At 35.5% G+C, this 16,724-nt stretch overlaps 1 protein-coding gene across 1 annotated transcript; it reads right to left on the reverse strand.

Annotated features, from left to right (window-relative positions):
* Positions 1-1,706: 1,706 nt before the first annotated feature.
* Positions 1,707-3,223, reverse strand: LOC132606500 (zinc finger protein 7-like). Its single transcript, XM_060320034.1, has one exon. It carries the CDS (start codon positions 2,676-2,678, stop codon positions 2,169-2,171), a length of 510 nt encoding a protein of 169 aa, XP_060176017.1. The 5' UTR covers positions 2,679-3,223; the 3' UTR covers positions 1,707-2,168.
* Positions 3,224-16,724: the final 13,501 nt, after the last annotated feature.

Raw genomic sequence — 16,724 nt, forward strand, 5'->3', positions numbered from 1 at the left:
GCTGACCGAGAAAAAAGGAGCCGTAACTACCACAAAATAAGACGATAATCGAAGTACAAGAAACAACAGATAGTACAAGTAACAGAAATCGAAGGACAAGGAACTACAAGAATACTACGACTACTAGTATGAAAGGATAGCACTTGACTACTTACTAACCTTCTACCCTAATTAGTGTCCTCCATAACCTCCGATCTAAGGACATGCCCTCGGTAAGTTGGACCTGCGCCGTGTCCTGTCTAATCACCTCTCGCCAATACTTCTTCGGCCTACCTCTACCTCTCCGAAACCCGTACATAGTTGACCTCCCACACCTCCGCACTGGGGCATCCGTGCATCTCCTATACACATGCCCGAACCATCTCAACCTCACTTTCTGCATCTTATCCTTTACCCAAGCCACTCCCACCTTGTCCCGGATCTCTTTATTTCTAATCCTATTTCTCCTAGTATGCCCACACATCCATCGCATCATCCTCATTTTCGCAACTCATCTTCTGAGTGTTAGAGTTCTTGACTGGCCAACACTCCGCGCCATATAACGTAGTCGGTCTAACCACCACTCTGTAGAAGGGATCACGGTTAACACCAAAAAATCGTAGAAGTTGTAGGGGTGGGTGAGGTCGCAGGGCTTATGCTAGCCTGTCTTCAGTCTATGTTGCCTCCAAGTCCATAGTAGTGTACTGATGCTTTGTTTTGAGAGCTTAGAAGTTTAGTACTTCCTCGGTAAATCTAAACAGAAAGTGCATAGTTTTCAATAAGGGAAAGCATGTTTGATAGGATAGACTTTGAGGTGCTCAAAACTTGAAAAAGGAGAAGCTACAAGTTTCATTTGTTGGTAGCTGGTAGATAGTATGTTATCAAACTTGGATTATGTCACTCAGGTTTGTAAGTGCAGATAGATCTAATAATTGGTGCTTTAGTGAGATGTGCATTTATAGTGCTGTCTCTTATATATTAGACAATGTGAAATTGAGATAGATGACGACTATCAGGTCTTGTTGAAGAAATGTCTTCAAATTGAGTGTCAATACTATATAAAGAAGAGTATTTATAGTTACTCAGAGGGTGTTTTTTGGTGTCAACCTCTCAAAGCACTCATTAGAGAGTGCTTGTGATGTGATGCTGACTATTTTAGGTCTTAGTTTGGTTGATTTGGCATTAAACTAAAGATGAATCACCCAGACTTGATTTTCATTTGTGGCTGTTAGTTTACAAAAGGTTCTACGAGAGGTGCAAGTACTGGCTTTCTGATTGTAATCTGCTGATGCCATGTAGTAGTCGAACTTTAAAGTAAGTGTTTCAGGAAGGCTTGCTAACATTTGCTGATTAGTAGGGGCTAAGATTTCTGTTCACCTGGGACGTGAAAGTGAAGAATCGGTCAACTGACGTGTTGAAAGTACTAGACTCGAAGGCCAATTCATTCTATTTGCAATGTATTGCAATGTACTATGTGACATCTTAGTCATGAACATTGTTGACCACCATCTGAATAACAAGAAATGATGGAAGCAAACAAAAAAAGTAAAGACAGTCCTTCTCATCCTACATCTTTTTTTGAGAAGGCAATGGAATTTTCCTCAATTGGTTCCATTAATGCTGCAAGACAAGTCTGTGTCGCTCAATGCACTCTCTTACTCCCTTGCAAATATATTATATCTTCAAACTTCATTAGTAAAGAAAGGTTGAATGTTGTTTCTTTTCTCGTAACTTCTAGATAAAATTTGTCTAACTTCTTGTAGCATAAACATGTTACTTTCTAGATTACAGATCATAAATCGAAAAGAAGATTATAAACACAAACTAGGGAACCTTCTGCTATATATTTGATGGAGAGTATGGTGTTCTGTTGTTCCAGGTGCAACAAAAGCACTAAAATACATATTACACTTTCGGTTTCATATCTGGGCATGAGAAACACTTGAAATTCTTGATGTTGATCCTTACACTAGGGTCTGGAATAAATCCTGATGTTAGGGAGCTGTACTGCTGTAGGATTCTTTTGCTCTTAATTGTTGCCTATAGTTTATCAAATTAGTACATGTACTGAAGCTGTAACAGATTGGCAAATAAAGAGTTTCATGTGGGTCCGGTAACAACAACAATAACAGCTATGCCTCAATTCTTAATTATTTGGGGTTGGGTTGACTGTATAATGAGGAGAATGATTATAGCTTTAGATTCAGGTCAAGCTTAGTGGGATTTGAGGCATGCTCTTTTGTTTGCTGCTGATTTAGTTGAAAACTTCCTGGCCACTTCAGATCACATGATCTATCCATTTGATTGGTATGCGATGTCCTTTGATATCCTGCACTAGCCTCGCCGAACGTAGTCACAGTTGCACTTGCATCTCTGCCGGACTTATGCACAAGTGAGTGGGGAATCATACCAAGTGATCTGAACATGGGGTTATTGATTGGCAAAGCCATCATTCTCTGGGATTGATAATGTCTTACTGCGCCTCTTTCCCTCTTGTGAGCATTCTGGTGGCCTCCTAGCGCCTGTGAACTGTAGAACTTCCGCTTGCAGAAGTTACATGAAAAAACCTTGCCAGAAGTTGGTGTATGTGACTCAGATTCTTTAGATATTGAAGGCAAGTTTCTTCCTAAGCTCAAATTCAACCATTCTCCTTGATCAAGCACTGAAGTGCCCTGATTGCCATCTTCAGCACTTCTCATTCCTGATCGCTATTATAATTGAGCAGATTGCTTTTTGCTCTTTTCTTCTTCAACAATTTTCACTGAAGAGCTAGCTTGAAATTTTGGGGATATACAAAGATGCTTTATGGAGATACTAGCCAAAAGGACTCTTAAAGGGCTTAGACAGAGAGGCAAGGAATAAAAACGAGATCAAAAAGGAGGTGAAGGTCAGATGAGATAACTATGATTTATCATATCTATTTTCACTGTCCCCTCTAGCTGATGCTTGGTGTTCTAGGGGACAATGCTTAGATCATCTTTCACTGCAGTCTTTGTCAAGCCTAGATTCCCCACTGATTTCTCGTCTGTTCAAATAGTTCTACCTTTAATTAAAGAGTTAATCTGTTGAGTAATTCTACCTAATTCTGCAGCAGGTAGAATAAGATTACCCTACCTTGTTGTAGTAATGAATTCTTTTGACATATCAAACCTTAATTATCTTCCACTAGAGTTTCTAAAATAAACCAGGTGGAAATTTTCTTATAAAAAAGAATAAACAAGATGGACATTTCAACTATGATTCCATTTTTAGTCTTATCATAGTCCTACAGTTTGGTTTGTCTTCCGTGGTTGCTGCTTCTATTATCTGTTTATGCTTGTTTAGGATAGCAGCCATATGTTTAAAAAAGTAGCCCGGTGCACTAAGCTTCCGCTATGTGCGGGGTTCGGGGAAGGACAGGACGACAAGGGTCTTTAATATAGCAGCCATATGTTTATGACTAAGAAATCATTTAAGCGAGTTTATGGGTTTTAATGGACCTGACTGCCTGAAGCTTTTAGTTTAGATTTTGTTATATTATCAAGAACTAGATGGTTTACCGGGCAGAGATTTTTACCCTATATCCAAATATCATGCTACGATGTGCATGCGTTTTCATCATTTCCCCTGTTTTTTCCGTTGTGTTGTGTTAAAATTGTGCCCCGCAGAACTTTCATTATCAACTAGGTGACAAGTATTATAAAGATAAAACCACAAAAACTTCTATCCTGTATGAAAGAACGAGTTTATTAGAAGCTTTTGAACAGAATGTTGATGTTGGAGTGAGTGGTGGAAGATTCTTATACTAAATTGAATGTGATTGATACAATGTTGTGGAGTGGTAGGGCCAAAAATTTGGCAATAATGGTAATAAAAATAGGAAAAGGATGAGAGAGAATCTTGGCCAACTTTGTTTAGTATTTTCTTTGAAGGTGGAGTATCTATGTGGGTGTCTTCATGTTGGGGTTTCTTTCCTGATGACATGTTGTGGGCATTGTATATGAACAGTAGAAATCCTTGTTCACCATGAGAATAAACTTTTTCCTCCATAGCCAAAGTCTTTGTGGGCAGAGTTATTCGGTATTTGTGTTGGTGAAAAGATAATCAGAGGTAGAGCTCCAGCCAGCGGAGGGTGATCAGTCGAATACCCTTTGTCGGAATATTATATTATCTATATAGATTTATTATTACTGTTTATACATATTCAAATCTTCAACCCCCTTAGCAAAATTTGGCTTCGCAATTGGAGGTAACTGGTACTTGGTGGAATAAACGAGTTACATGCATATCACTGTTATAAAAAAAAAAAAACTACTAAAATAAAGATATCTCTCTCTATCTGTTTCTCTCTCTCTCTCTCAATTATTAAGATGCTGGAATGTGATTCAATCAAAACATAAACCAGGTATAGACGTTTCATGCTATCAACAGCAGCGCAAAGCAGATGAAGATTGAATGACTATTATTTCAATTTATTTCCCTGTCTAGCTGTAGAGCACATAATTCAAGTGCTCTCTCAATTACCCAAGTTAGTATTAAAAAAAATAACCCAGTTTACTAAGGAGCCATTTCTCTTAACGATTAAGATGTCTGGTTTTGATACGTCTAAATATACGAGGGTGTGGCCTAGTGGTCAATGAAATAGTTTGAAGATTATGTGATATCACGTCAAATTTCTAGCGGAAATAAAAACAGGTGATTTTTTATCATTTGTTCAAGTCTTGGTGGACAGAATTACTTGCTACTTATGTTGGTGGGAGATAGTCCTCAAGAAATTAGTCGAGGTGCATGTAAGTTGGCCGGGACACCATAGTTATCAAAAATATAATATAGGAATATATACATCTAAATTTTGAGTGTTGGATAGGGGGTGTGTGTTATCCATAGGAGTTAATGCTCCTTTCTTTCCGGACTGTTACTTTCTCGCTTTTGTTATTCCTTGCTTTCATATTGTTTTCGATATGCTTGGTCCTATCTAACCTTTTGTCTTGTTTTTCCTCTCTTGTTCTCCTCTCCTCTTTTGAGCCGAGGGTCTTTCGGAAACAGCCGCCCTACCTTTCAAGGTAGGGGTTAGGTCTGCGTATACTCTACTCTCCCCAGACCCCACATGGTGGGATTATACTAGGCTTGTTGGTGGGATTATACTAGGCTTGTTGTTGTTGTTGGATAGGGAGTGTGTGTGGAGTGGTCATCTAATCTTTCTTCTGAGCTTAGGATCATTGGCCTAAGTTCGGTTCCCTTTTGAAAGTATACATCATTGGTTTAAAAGTGGACCCTATTTAGCTTAGTTTCTGTTTCAATATCTACAGACCAATTTGGTGCTTTTCGAGCTTCTAATGTGGTCCAAACTCTATAAAGTACCACTTGGGTTTATTCCTTGGTTGCTTAGTTACAAAAAGGATGCAATAGGATTTGCCGACTTTAGTTGAAATATAGTCCAGATAAGGATAACAGAAGAAGATAAGAATGATGATGCTACTTGTCAATTAGATGTGTCATATGAAATAGGTTTTGAAGTAGTTCTACTAAAGACTTTGGGCTGAGGATCAAAAGAAGTTCCAAAAGTAGAAACTTTTCATTTGTTACTTTTTGATCCGCAATTATCGTAATGGAACTTCTCTTTTGCTTTATGCATTTGGTATCCGAACTTACTGGCTCTGACTTAGACTTTGGGCCAGGTAAGGTCCACTAAAGGGAACAACGCTCAATATCAAGATTTCTTTCATTTCAGATTTTAGATATCTGATTTAAGGATTCTACACATTTTTCGTGATAAATGAGACCCATTTACAATTAATCTAATATTCGCGGAGATAAAGAACAGATGTGTGCTGGTTTTGTGGGTATAATTGACTGGAAAAAGTAGGTGGAAACATCAACAAGCCGTTAAACTTGTCATATATTTCATTAAACACTTAAACTACGAAATGTTTAAGTTGATCACTTGAACACATTATAAAGCGTTCATATTAGACATTCCTGGTTCAAATATTGGAAAAGTTTATGCACGTGTTCTCAAGCGCTCATTATGTGGATAAGTTAACTGCTTAAAATATGTTAAGGTTTTTTGCCTTGATTTTCTTATCAGATTTGAGTTTTACTTTTTTCTTGAAGGAAAGTCAAAGTACTACCATAATTGCTTTTACTTTTCCTGAAAAGAAAATACAATTCTCTTTTATATTTAGTTATTCCTTGTCTTGGAGGAAAAGTTTTGTATATCTATAAATTGAAGACAACATTCTCACAACTAAAAAACATAAGAGTATCCACAATGTAGTCCCTTAGGGTTAAAAAAGTTCTATTTAGGGGGAGATTATTCTCTCATAGTTTTAATATTTTCTTTTTATAATAGTTTTTCAATATGTAGGTCACTTGACCAAATCATTATAATATTATGCTTTTTTAGTATATGTTTTTTGTTGTCTGATTTATCGCCGTCAAGGTTTGCAGCTGTTAGCTTTTGCATGACGCTCTGTTATTTCGATCCCAACAAGTAGTATCAGAGCCATGTTCAACAAGATTGATGACAGGTTCAAGATAGGTTCAAATCAAGAGCAGCCAATTTGGTGATAATGAAGAGTTTTGTAAAAAAAAAAAAAAAAAAGAGTTTGAAGTGCTACATATGGAGACGAAGTTTCAACTATATTTTCAACATTCCTGCTGCTTCATCTTTGAAAATAAAAACAAAATATTTTTGAAATTATTTTTAACCCATAATATTTTTAACCATGACAAGCAGCAGTGATAAAGATTATGTGAAGAAGGAAGACGAAAATCATTTTTTCAAGAAAATTCAAGCCAAAAGAGGAGATTTGTTAGTGTTTTTTGCCCTGATTTTCTTACCAAAGTTGAGTTTTACTTTTCTCTTGAAGGAAAGTCAAAGTATTACCATAATTGCTTTTACTTTTCCTGAAAGAAAAATATATTTCTCTTCCATATTTGACTATTCCTTGTTTTGAAGGAAAAGTTTTGTACATCTATAAATTGAAGACATCATTCCCACAACTAAAAAACACAAGAGCATCTACAATGTAATCCATTAGGGTTAAAAAAGTTTTATTTAGGGGGAGATTATTCTCTCATAGTTTTAATATTTTCTTTTTATAATAGTTTTTCAATATGCAGGTCACTTGACCAAATCATTCTAATATTATATTTTTTTGGTATATTTTCTTTGTTGTTTGATTTATCGCTGTCAAGGTTTGCAATTGTTAGCTTCCGCGCGATGCCTGTTATTTCGATCCCAACAAGTGGTATCAGAGCCATGTTCAACAAGATTGATGATAGGTTCAAGCGGGTTCAAATCAAGAGCAGCCAATTTGGAGATAATGAAGAGTTTTGTCGGAAAAAAAAAAGAGCTTGAAGTGCTACATGTGGAGACGAAATTTCAACCATATTTTCAACATTCCTGTTGCTGCATCTTTGAAATAAAAGCAAAATATTTTTAAACCATTTTTAGCCCATAATATTTTTAATCTTATTTTTAACCATAGCAAGCAGCAGTGATGAAAATTATGTGAAGAAGGAAGATGAAAATTATTTTGTCAAGAAAATCCAGGCTAAAAGGGGATATTTGTTAGCGTTTTTTGCCCTGATTTTCTTACTAAATTTAAGTTTTACTTTTCTTTTGAAGGAAAGTCAAAGCATTACCATAATTGCTTCTATTTTTTCTGAAAGGAAAATATAATTCTCTTCCATATCTTTTCCATATTTGGCTATTTCTTTTCTTGGAGGAAACATTTTGTACATCTATAAATTAAAGACATCCTTCCCACAACTAAAAAACACAAGAGCATCAACAATGTTGTCCCTTAGGGTTAATTTTTTTTTTATTTAGGAGGAGATTATTCTCTCATAGTTTTAATAGTTTATTTTTATAATAGTTTTTCAATATGTAGGTTACTTACCAAATCATTATAATATTATGCTTATTTAGTATATATTCTTTGTTGTCTGATTTATCGCCGTCAAGATTTGTAATTGTTAGCTTCCGCATGACTCCCTGTTATTTCGATCCCAACAAAATATGCCACATCCACTGCACATCAGCCTCAATAAATCTTAAAACCTAAGATCTGTTCAATTGAAAATGTCTAATAGAAACACTTTATCAAATATCAGGTGCTCAATTGCAACAAACCTTAATTAAAGTGTGTAAACAAAACATACTAACAAGTTTAAGTGGTTATCTACGTATATCGCCTGAAAATATTATTCTCATCCCAGCAAGTACGTTACAATGGTCAGTACAAACGCTCTTTATCATTTAGCCAACAACAACATACCCAATGTAATCACATAAGTAGGGTTTTTATCATTTAGCCACTTAATATATATTATTATCTCAATTTATCATTAATCAGTCCAAATTAATATTATTATTTGATTAATGCCTCGGTAGATAATTATTAAATGATGAATCAAAGATGCGGTGGTGGTGGTATTTTAGCGTTTCTTTTGTTCCTTTTGGCTAAGGAAAGAGAAGATAATGAAAGCAAAAGGTGAATCCAAAAAATTAGTTGGATGTACGTGTACAACGTTTTGGCCGTTTCTATAGAATTTGATGAGAAGTACAAGGCCAACAATGCCAAAAATTAGTAAAAAGATTGCCTGCACGAAACCAGCATATTTTGGAGAAAGGTATAATAGCTGAAAGGCATCATAAGGACCGGACCACCTTTGGCGGAATGCAAAGTTGGTGCATTTTTTTGCGCGGATTGCCTTCTTTTGGGTGGTCTTTAAATTTTGCCTCTCATATTTGTGGTCTTTAAATTATGCCCCTCATATTGCTGGTCTTTAATTTTTGCTCTTCGCGTTGCAACCCTGAGCGTTTATGTAGAAATCATGAGGTTCTGGGTTCGAACCCCTGCTCAAGCATAAATTAAAAAAAAAATTGCAAGACAAGGTTTGGGTCGCGTGTATGCCGGACCCGGCATACACTTATTAAGGAATTACCAAAGTTATGCCGGACCCGGCATACTCATGCCTTATGGGCAGACTGGGCATAAGTATGCCGGGTCCGGCATAACTTTGTCAAATCCTTAACAAGTTTATGCCGGGTCCGGCATACTTATGAGCAAACTTTTAGTTAAGCCTTAACTAAAAGTCTTTTCCTAGTTATGCCTTATGGGACAGACTTTTAGTTAAGGCACAACTAAAAGTATGCCCCATAAGACATAATTAAAAGTATGCCCCATAAGGCGGAACTTTTCCTCAAGACATAACTAAAAATTTGTCTTATAAGACAAAGTCTATGTCTTAAAGAAAAGTTATGCCTTATGGGGGCATACTTTTAGTTATGGCATAACTAAAAGTATGCCCCATAAGGCATAACTAGAAAAAGATTTTTAGTTAAGGCTTAACTAAAAGTTTGCCCATAAGTATGCCGGACTCGGCATAAACTTGTGAAGGAATTACCAAAGTCCCGGCATACTTATGCCAAGTCTGCCCATAAGGCATAAGTATGCCGGGTCCGGCATAACTTTGATAATTCCTTAACAAGTGTATGCCGGTGGGGGCATAGCGAAATTTAAACTCTGCCTTGCGAATTTTTTTAAAATTTTTGACTGAGTGGGGGTTCGAACCTGGAACACATGGGTTTTAGCCGAAGGGCAAAATTTAAAGATTTCAAATATGAGGGGAAAAATTTAAAGACCACCCCAAAAGAAGGGCAATTCGCAGAATTTCCCAAGTTGGTGCGGTCACTCCACTTTGTTACTGGGCTTAGTACATAGACAGTCCTATATGTACCAGCAAATTTCCTTTAGATTCTTGAATTACAACTTGTTTTAAGTGAGCACTTGAAGTCTTGAACACATGACAAAGTGTTTCAATTAGATACTTCTGGTTCGAATTTCAAAAAGTTTTTTGCGCATGTTCTGAAGTGTCTATTAGGTTGCTAAGTTAACCACATAAAATATGTCATCTCATTTAATAATACACATCTACCTCAATTAGCAAACTTCTGGGGTTTTATGACTTACTAAGACGAATGAGTATAATTCAAGGAGATGACATATTTTATGTGATTAACATAACTAACTAATAGACTCTTGAGAATGCGTGCAAAAGTTTTTTTTACAAAATTTGAACTGAACGTATGTAATTGGAACACTTTATCATGTGTTTAAATGTTCAATTGGAACAAGCCGTTGTTTGAGTGTGAATGAAATTTGCTAGCAATTTAAGGGGTTGTCTATGTATTAAGCTTTGTTCCTGGTAGAGCTGTCAAAATGGATCAGCCCAGCCCAACCCATCCCAAGCCTCGCGGGCCAACGATTTTGATGGGCTAGGGCGGGCCGACCTTTTATTTGCAAGGGCCTTTAAATGGCCAGCCCAACCCAGCCCTAGAAGGGTCGCGAATAGGGGCGGGCTAGCCCTTCATTTTTTTTTTTCATTTTCTTGTTATAAAAACTATTCTTTTCAATCTATTCAAACCTATAAGTATGCCGATTTGTTAACATTCTAATGTATGATTATATGAAATTACATAATTCTACGACAACTTATTTCTTATTCAACACCAACACATCGTCAAACACATTTGAATTCGTTGTGATAATTAAAATTGTCTTAATTAATATCTCCATCTTCGTCTTCGTTGACATTTCAAACTTAATAATTTAAACATTATCAAATAACTGCATTTCAAAAACCAATACTCCCTCTGTCCCATTTCTCCCTCTGTCCCATTTTAGTGTCTTCCTTTCTTCTTTGGTTTGTTAAAAAAAGAGTGCCTCTTTCTATATTTAGTAAGTTGACAATTTAAATATCCTACATGACAAGTTTATAATAACGAGATTCAAAGGACATTTTAGTACAATATACACATCTTTAATTTAGAACCGTTAAATTCAAAAGTTTCTCATTTACACTTCGTGCCTAGTCAAACCAAGACACTTAAATTGGGACGAGAGAGTAATATTTAAATTCATATAAAGTGTTACCTCCTTGAATTTGGGTAACACCGTGCAACCATTTTCGAGTAGCAACAACCAACGAGTGTTAGGGCATTTTTGTGATGGATGTAACTTTTATACTTGGTGATTAAGTATTTTAGAAGTAGAGATTTAACGTTAAATGAGTAGCGTATTGCGTAAGATACTAAAACTTATTCGGTACTCAATAATCCTAGTTTTACTTCTTTTTCACAATTTTCTTTTAAAATTTGAATTCATTTTAAATCGCAATCGAGAATGCCACTTCTATACTTGGTGATTAGGATTTAATGCTAAATGAATAAAGTATTATGTAAGATACTAAGACTTATTCAGTATTCTCTATTTCTAGTTTTTACTTCTTTTTCACAATTATCTATTAACTTTAATTTAAATTAAATAGCCTTTTGGCTCACGGACTGCCCTCAGCCTAGACTCGGTCAAGCCTCAAGGGCCAGCGGGCTGGGCTTATAAGCCCCTGTTTTAAATGAGCTTGAAAAGTCTTAATCCAACCCTACCCCAATCAAGTTTTTGTCTGGATTGCCCTTCATATAGACTGATCTTTAATATTTGCCCCTCAAATTGCTGGTCTTTAATTTTTGCCCTTAGTTCTCATTTAATGACAATTTGTGGGCCAAAGTATCCTTATTCGTTGGTCTACGAAATCAGATATTCTGAATTCGAACCCCAGTAGAATAAAAAGAATAATTTCGCAAGGCAAGGTCTCATAGAAACTATGCCTATTCGGGCAAAGTTACATAGAAACTATGCTTTGTCCAGCATAGTTCTGTAGAAATTAAGTTATCTGGCATTAGTTTATAGAAGTTATACCTATTCGGGCAAAGTTACATAGAAACTATGTCTTGTCCTGCATAGTTTTGTAGAAATTAAGTTATCCTACAAAACTATGCAGGAAAAGGCATAATTTCTATGTAACTTTGTTCGACTAGGCATAGTTTCTATGAAATCTTGCCTTTCAAAATTATTTTAATTTTTACTCTGCTGGGTTCGACCCAGAATGTCAGGGTATTTTCGGCCACTCTTTTATTACTTTTAGTGCCAAAGGACAAAAATTAAAGACCAGCAGTTTGAGGGGACAAAAATTAAAGATCACCCCAAGACAGGGCCAATCGTGAGAATTGCCCTGACCCAATAACGGATGGGCTGAGCTGGACTGGCTTCAAGGGCCAATCCTATTTTCGCGGCTCTAATTCCCGAAATGTGGTTCTTTGCATAAGCATCAACAATACAGACGTACAAATAATTTGTGAGTGGATAACAACACGGACGTACAAACAATTTGTGAGTGGATAAGAATTCTCTCGCTCTTCAATTATGTTTATTTCCTTACCCTCTATTAATGGTAAAGACAATATGCTAATAAACTTGACCAAAGAGTAAAACCTGTGTACATAATTAGGCGTAATAGCTTGGGAGGCCCTTTTACTTCTCTCGATTTATCATTACGGTGTTTGTAATTCACCAAGTTTCATTCAAATCCGTGAACATGTTCAAAATAGGTATTTTAAACCCCTCAGACTGTTGAACAAGCATATGTGGCATTAAGTTGGTTGTATCGTGATATATGAATACATTTAGCCACTTGTGCATATGTATATCCCTCTGTATATTCGCATATGTATACATGATCAGTTAGGGACTTAGTTAGGCTCATGATTAGTGTTAGTTAGTGTTAGTTAAGTTGTCAGCTGTTAGTTAGTTAGCACAGCTAGGATCCAACTGTCAAGGTAGTTAACATAGTCGGTTAGCAATGTATATATACAGCAGCATACTTGTATACACGGTTCACTTTCATTATAATGAAATGAGATATTTTCTCTCCCAGTTTTCTTCTCTCTTATTGTTTGCTTGTTCGTGAAGCTTAAGTTCACCATTAATGGTGAAGCTTCATTGATTGACATTACAACTTAATTCCTCACTTTGACAAGTTGGATGAAGTGCGTGTAAGTATCACGCGAATACAGCGAGTGAATTCAGTGATTTTGATTTAAAAATTAATATTTAACAATATAAAAAAAGAAAAAAGAAAAAAAAAATGAAAAACACAAAATTTCTTTACCCTTCTTCCCCCCACAGTAGCCAACTGACCCAGCATCCAAAACTCAGGATCAACAATCCTGCAACTCTTCTTCTTTTAACGAATAGAGCGACATAGTTGACTCGTTCCGGGCCGCTGCAATCTTGTATCTACGGCAGAGTTGTCACCGTCAATCTCCGTCATTGTCTCCACCGACGTTTTTCCTTTCCTCATATCACTGACCTTTAGAACTCCAGCAACTTCACTGTCTCAACGCCGTCACAACCACTTGACGACGGACGCCTCATTCTAGTGTCATAAGTAGCTAAAACGACGCCGTTTTTCTCATCTCTAGCTTCGGATGGTAAAAACATCAAATTTCTCATCTCTTGTTGTTCATTCAAATCTCAGAGCTTTACAACACTTTTTTTGGCGACAAATTCGTTTAGCGGAAATGGTTCATGACTGCTCTGTCGCCGTCTAAGTCTTAAATTAATTTTTTGACCTTATTTACTGAAATAGAGATTCAAACCCGCATAGTAAAATCTTGATCAACTGAAGATATTTTAGTTGTCTATGGGTTTTGATAGTCAAAAAATCCATTAGAATCTTTTTTTTTTTTTTTTTTTTAAAATTGGGTGGAGGGAGAGATGCAACATGATGAGAAAGGTTTTAGTTTTTTTCCTTGGAAAAAGGAATATAATATGTTTTTTTTCCTCCATAAAAATTACTCTATACCTATTTTGTGTAAAAATAAATGATGAGTTGGTTTTAATTTATTTAAGTGGATCTGATGTGTGTTCCAAGGGTGACTGAGAATCACGCAGCGTTGGATGAGTTTAAAATGTCTGGTTTTAACATGTTCAGGGGTCTAGATGAAACTCGGTGAAGTACAAATACCTGGATGACAAATTGGGACAAGTAAAATGGTCTCTCAAGCTATTCCACCACTTAAGCATAATAAGAAAGTATATCTCAACAATTTACCTACAACTACAGGTGTCAAATTTAGGTCTTTTATGCAGAGGCGGATCTAAAATTTAAATTTTATGAGTTCAATTTTAAAATTTTTAGCATTAAATTCATTTTATTTTTAAAATTAGGGGTTCATATCTACTATTTATTACAATTTTAATAATTTCTTACATATAAATTTAGGCTCTGCGTTGAAAGTTTGGGGTTCAGCTCCTACCTTGTAGGCTAGATACGCCTATGCTTTTATGTACGTAATTTTCCAAAACTCATCTAGGTCCCTTTTGGATATGATTTCAATAATTCAAAATAGATTTATTTGATATTGAAATTTTGTTTGGATATGCAATTTGAATTTCTTGTGTTGTGTTTTTTTTTTTTTTTTTATAAACATGAAAATCCCACAATTTGTGAAAACTATGAAAACTTACCTAACTCTTATACAATCTTACCAGACGAGCAAACCATAGTTCATGAACAAGGTATTAGAATATCCTGAGGCATCACATTAATAAATCGCATATCTCTGTGTTCCTTTGATAAATAAGTGCTTGCAATTACATTCTATTTCAAATTTCAAATACAAATAATTTTATAAAGATTCACTGGTTCAAAAAATTAACAATATTAGTAACTAGTTAGTCTTTAGTATAATTTTTTTATATGGTATGGACAATTTTTTCAAGAGGAGCATGAGTCCTTTTTTTTTTTCTTTTTTTTTTTTGTAAAATTTAAAATGATGAGTCTTTTTTAATAAAATATAAATTTATGAGTCAAGTTTTACATAAATATTTAAAATCACAACTTGAACATTGAAATTCTACTTTTTATAGAATTTGAGATTTGAAATCATGATTTAAAATTGAAATTGAAGTTTTGTGCAGATTTCATAAACAATTGCTGATTTCAAATCAAAACTTGAAATTGGGTCCCAAATTCTATGGCCAAAACGCCGGCTAAGTTATGGTAGGATATGTTAGAAATAATTTAGGATAAGCCATTGAAATTGCCAACTATGCACTTTAATTATGTGGTTGTATTATGACCTCCTTAATCTTTTATTTCTATTTACTCCTTTTACTAATTACCTTTAAAAAAAAGTTTAAATGCAGCATGCGCAAACACAAACTTATTTATTCTTGCATTCAAATGAAAATGCAAACACGAACTTATTTATTCTTGCATCCAAATGAAAATATCCTTGGACCATGACTCTTTGGAATAGTAAATTAGATTTTCAACTATTTTTTCCTCCAAGTAACTTTAATATTGCTAAATTTGCCTTGAACGCTGCTTCAAATGTACACATTTTCAAAATAAAATTCTTTCTTGAAGACCCCTTTTTTAAGTCTTGAATAAACGACGTGTTTGCACATGAAATTCCAAAGCAGCTACAAGAAGAAAATTGGGTAGTCGTTCTTTTCCTTAATTCATAAATAATGTAAAGTGATTCATGTCGAGTAGAACATTAATGACCCCTCAATTAATCGAGCTAGCTAATCCACGTCAATTTCTTAAAAAAAGAGACAAGTGGAGAGAGAAGGAATTGTGAATCCACCAAACCAGGATGATATTAAAGTTCATAATTCAAAACACTGAAATGGTGGAAATTGTGAATCCACCAAACCAGGATGATATTAAATTCATAATTCAAAACACTGAAATGGTGTAAGGAGTCTCTGAATTGACCATGAAAAGTGTCTTTGTTGTTATAAAAATGCTACAATATTGGTACTGCATAGAAACAAGAAAAATAGTAAAAAGTTGGCTTGAAAGCGATTAATTATTTCACAACCATTTTCAAATACGTGCATTTGTGGCTGAAAGTTTCGAACTAGATTTGGATTAGGCCTCATGCACATCCGCGCGTAATGGATGGAGGGGGTGGGGATGAGGGGATCGAATTGACCAATTTTGTTTTCAAGCTCATTTCTCATGTGCGCGGCCACTTCTTTTTAATAGCTCTTTACATGCCAAATAGAGAACAATTCAATATAAGGGGAAGAAATAAGTTCTTCCTAATCAATGAGGGACTTTTGTTTTTCACATAAAACAAGAAAGTACGAGAAGAAAAAGGACCATAAAAATTTCTTTATTCTTTGCATTACAAAAAAGGTTTAATGCCAATATTTTCTAATGCCCACGCTATTCTTAAGGTGTGCATTAGCATTTTTCAGTGAGTGTAGAAAGAATACAATTAGCATTGATTCCTCCCTCATTTTCATCTGCCAGGATAATTTTCTATTATACATCCAACTACGATATTGTACCGACGAAAACAACTCAAAATTTGAATTTATTAAATACTTACTAACTTAAGTAATAATGTCACGACCCAAACCGGAGGGCCATGACGGACACCTGGGCCCTACCTATTGAGCACGGCTAATCATACTTTCATATCATAATCATAAACAAGAGCAGACCTCGAGGGTCATCAAATGAAAATTTGCTAAATCATAAGAGAAAAATGCTGAAAAAGGGATGAGCCCGAAAGACATACTCTATGACTATGCTGGACAAAAACTGTGCAAGCTGACTAGGCCACCATGAAATCCTATATAGCAAAAATATAGGCTAAGGGGGCCATACATCGTCTATGCCTACAAGCCTCTACTGGAGTATATGACATAATACGGTCGGGATAGGGCCCCGCCATACCCGTATGTACACAAAAGTATAACGTACCAAAAACACAACAACAACCCCGGAACAAGAGGAGTGCTCCAATATCAGCTGAACAACAACCTACAGGAGCGGATCATCAATCTGTCTACCTATTACACCTCGTGGTTTTGTACATTGAGATTCGTCATGTG

Source organism: Lycium barbarum, chromosome 8 (genome assembly GCF_019175385.1).
Source record: "Lycium barbarum isolate Lr01 chromosome 8, ASM1917538v2, whole genome shotgun sequence".
NCBI lineage: Eukaryota > Viridiplantae > Streptophyta > Magnoliopsida > Solanales > Solanaceae > Lycium > Lycium barbarum.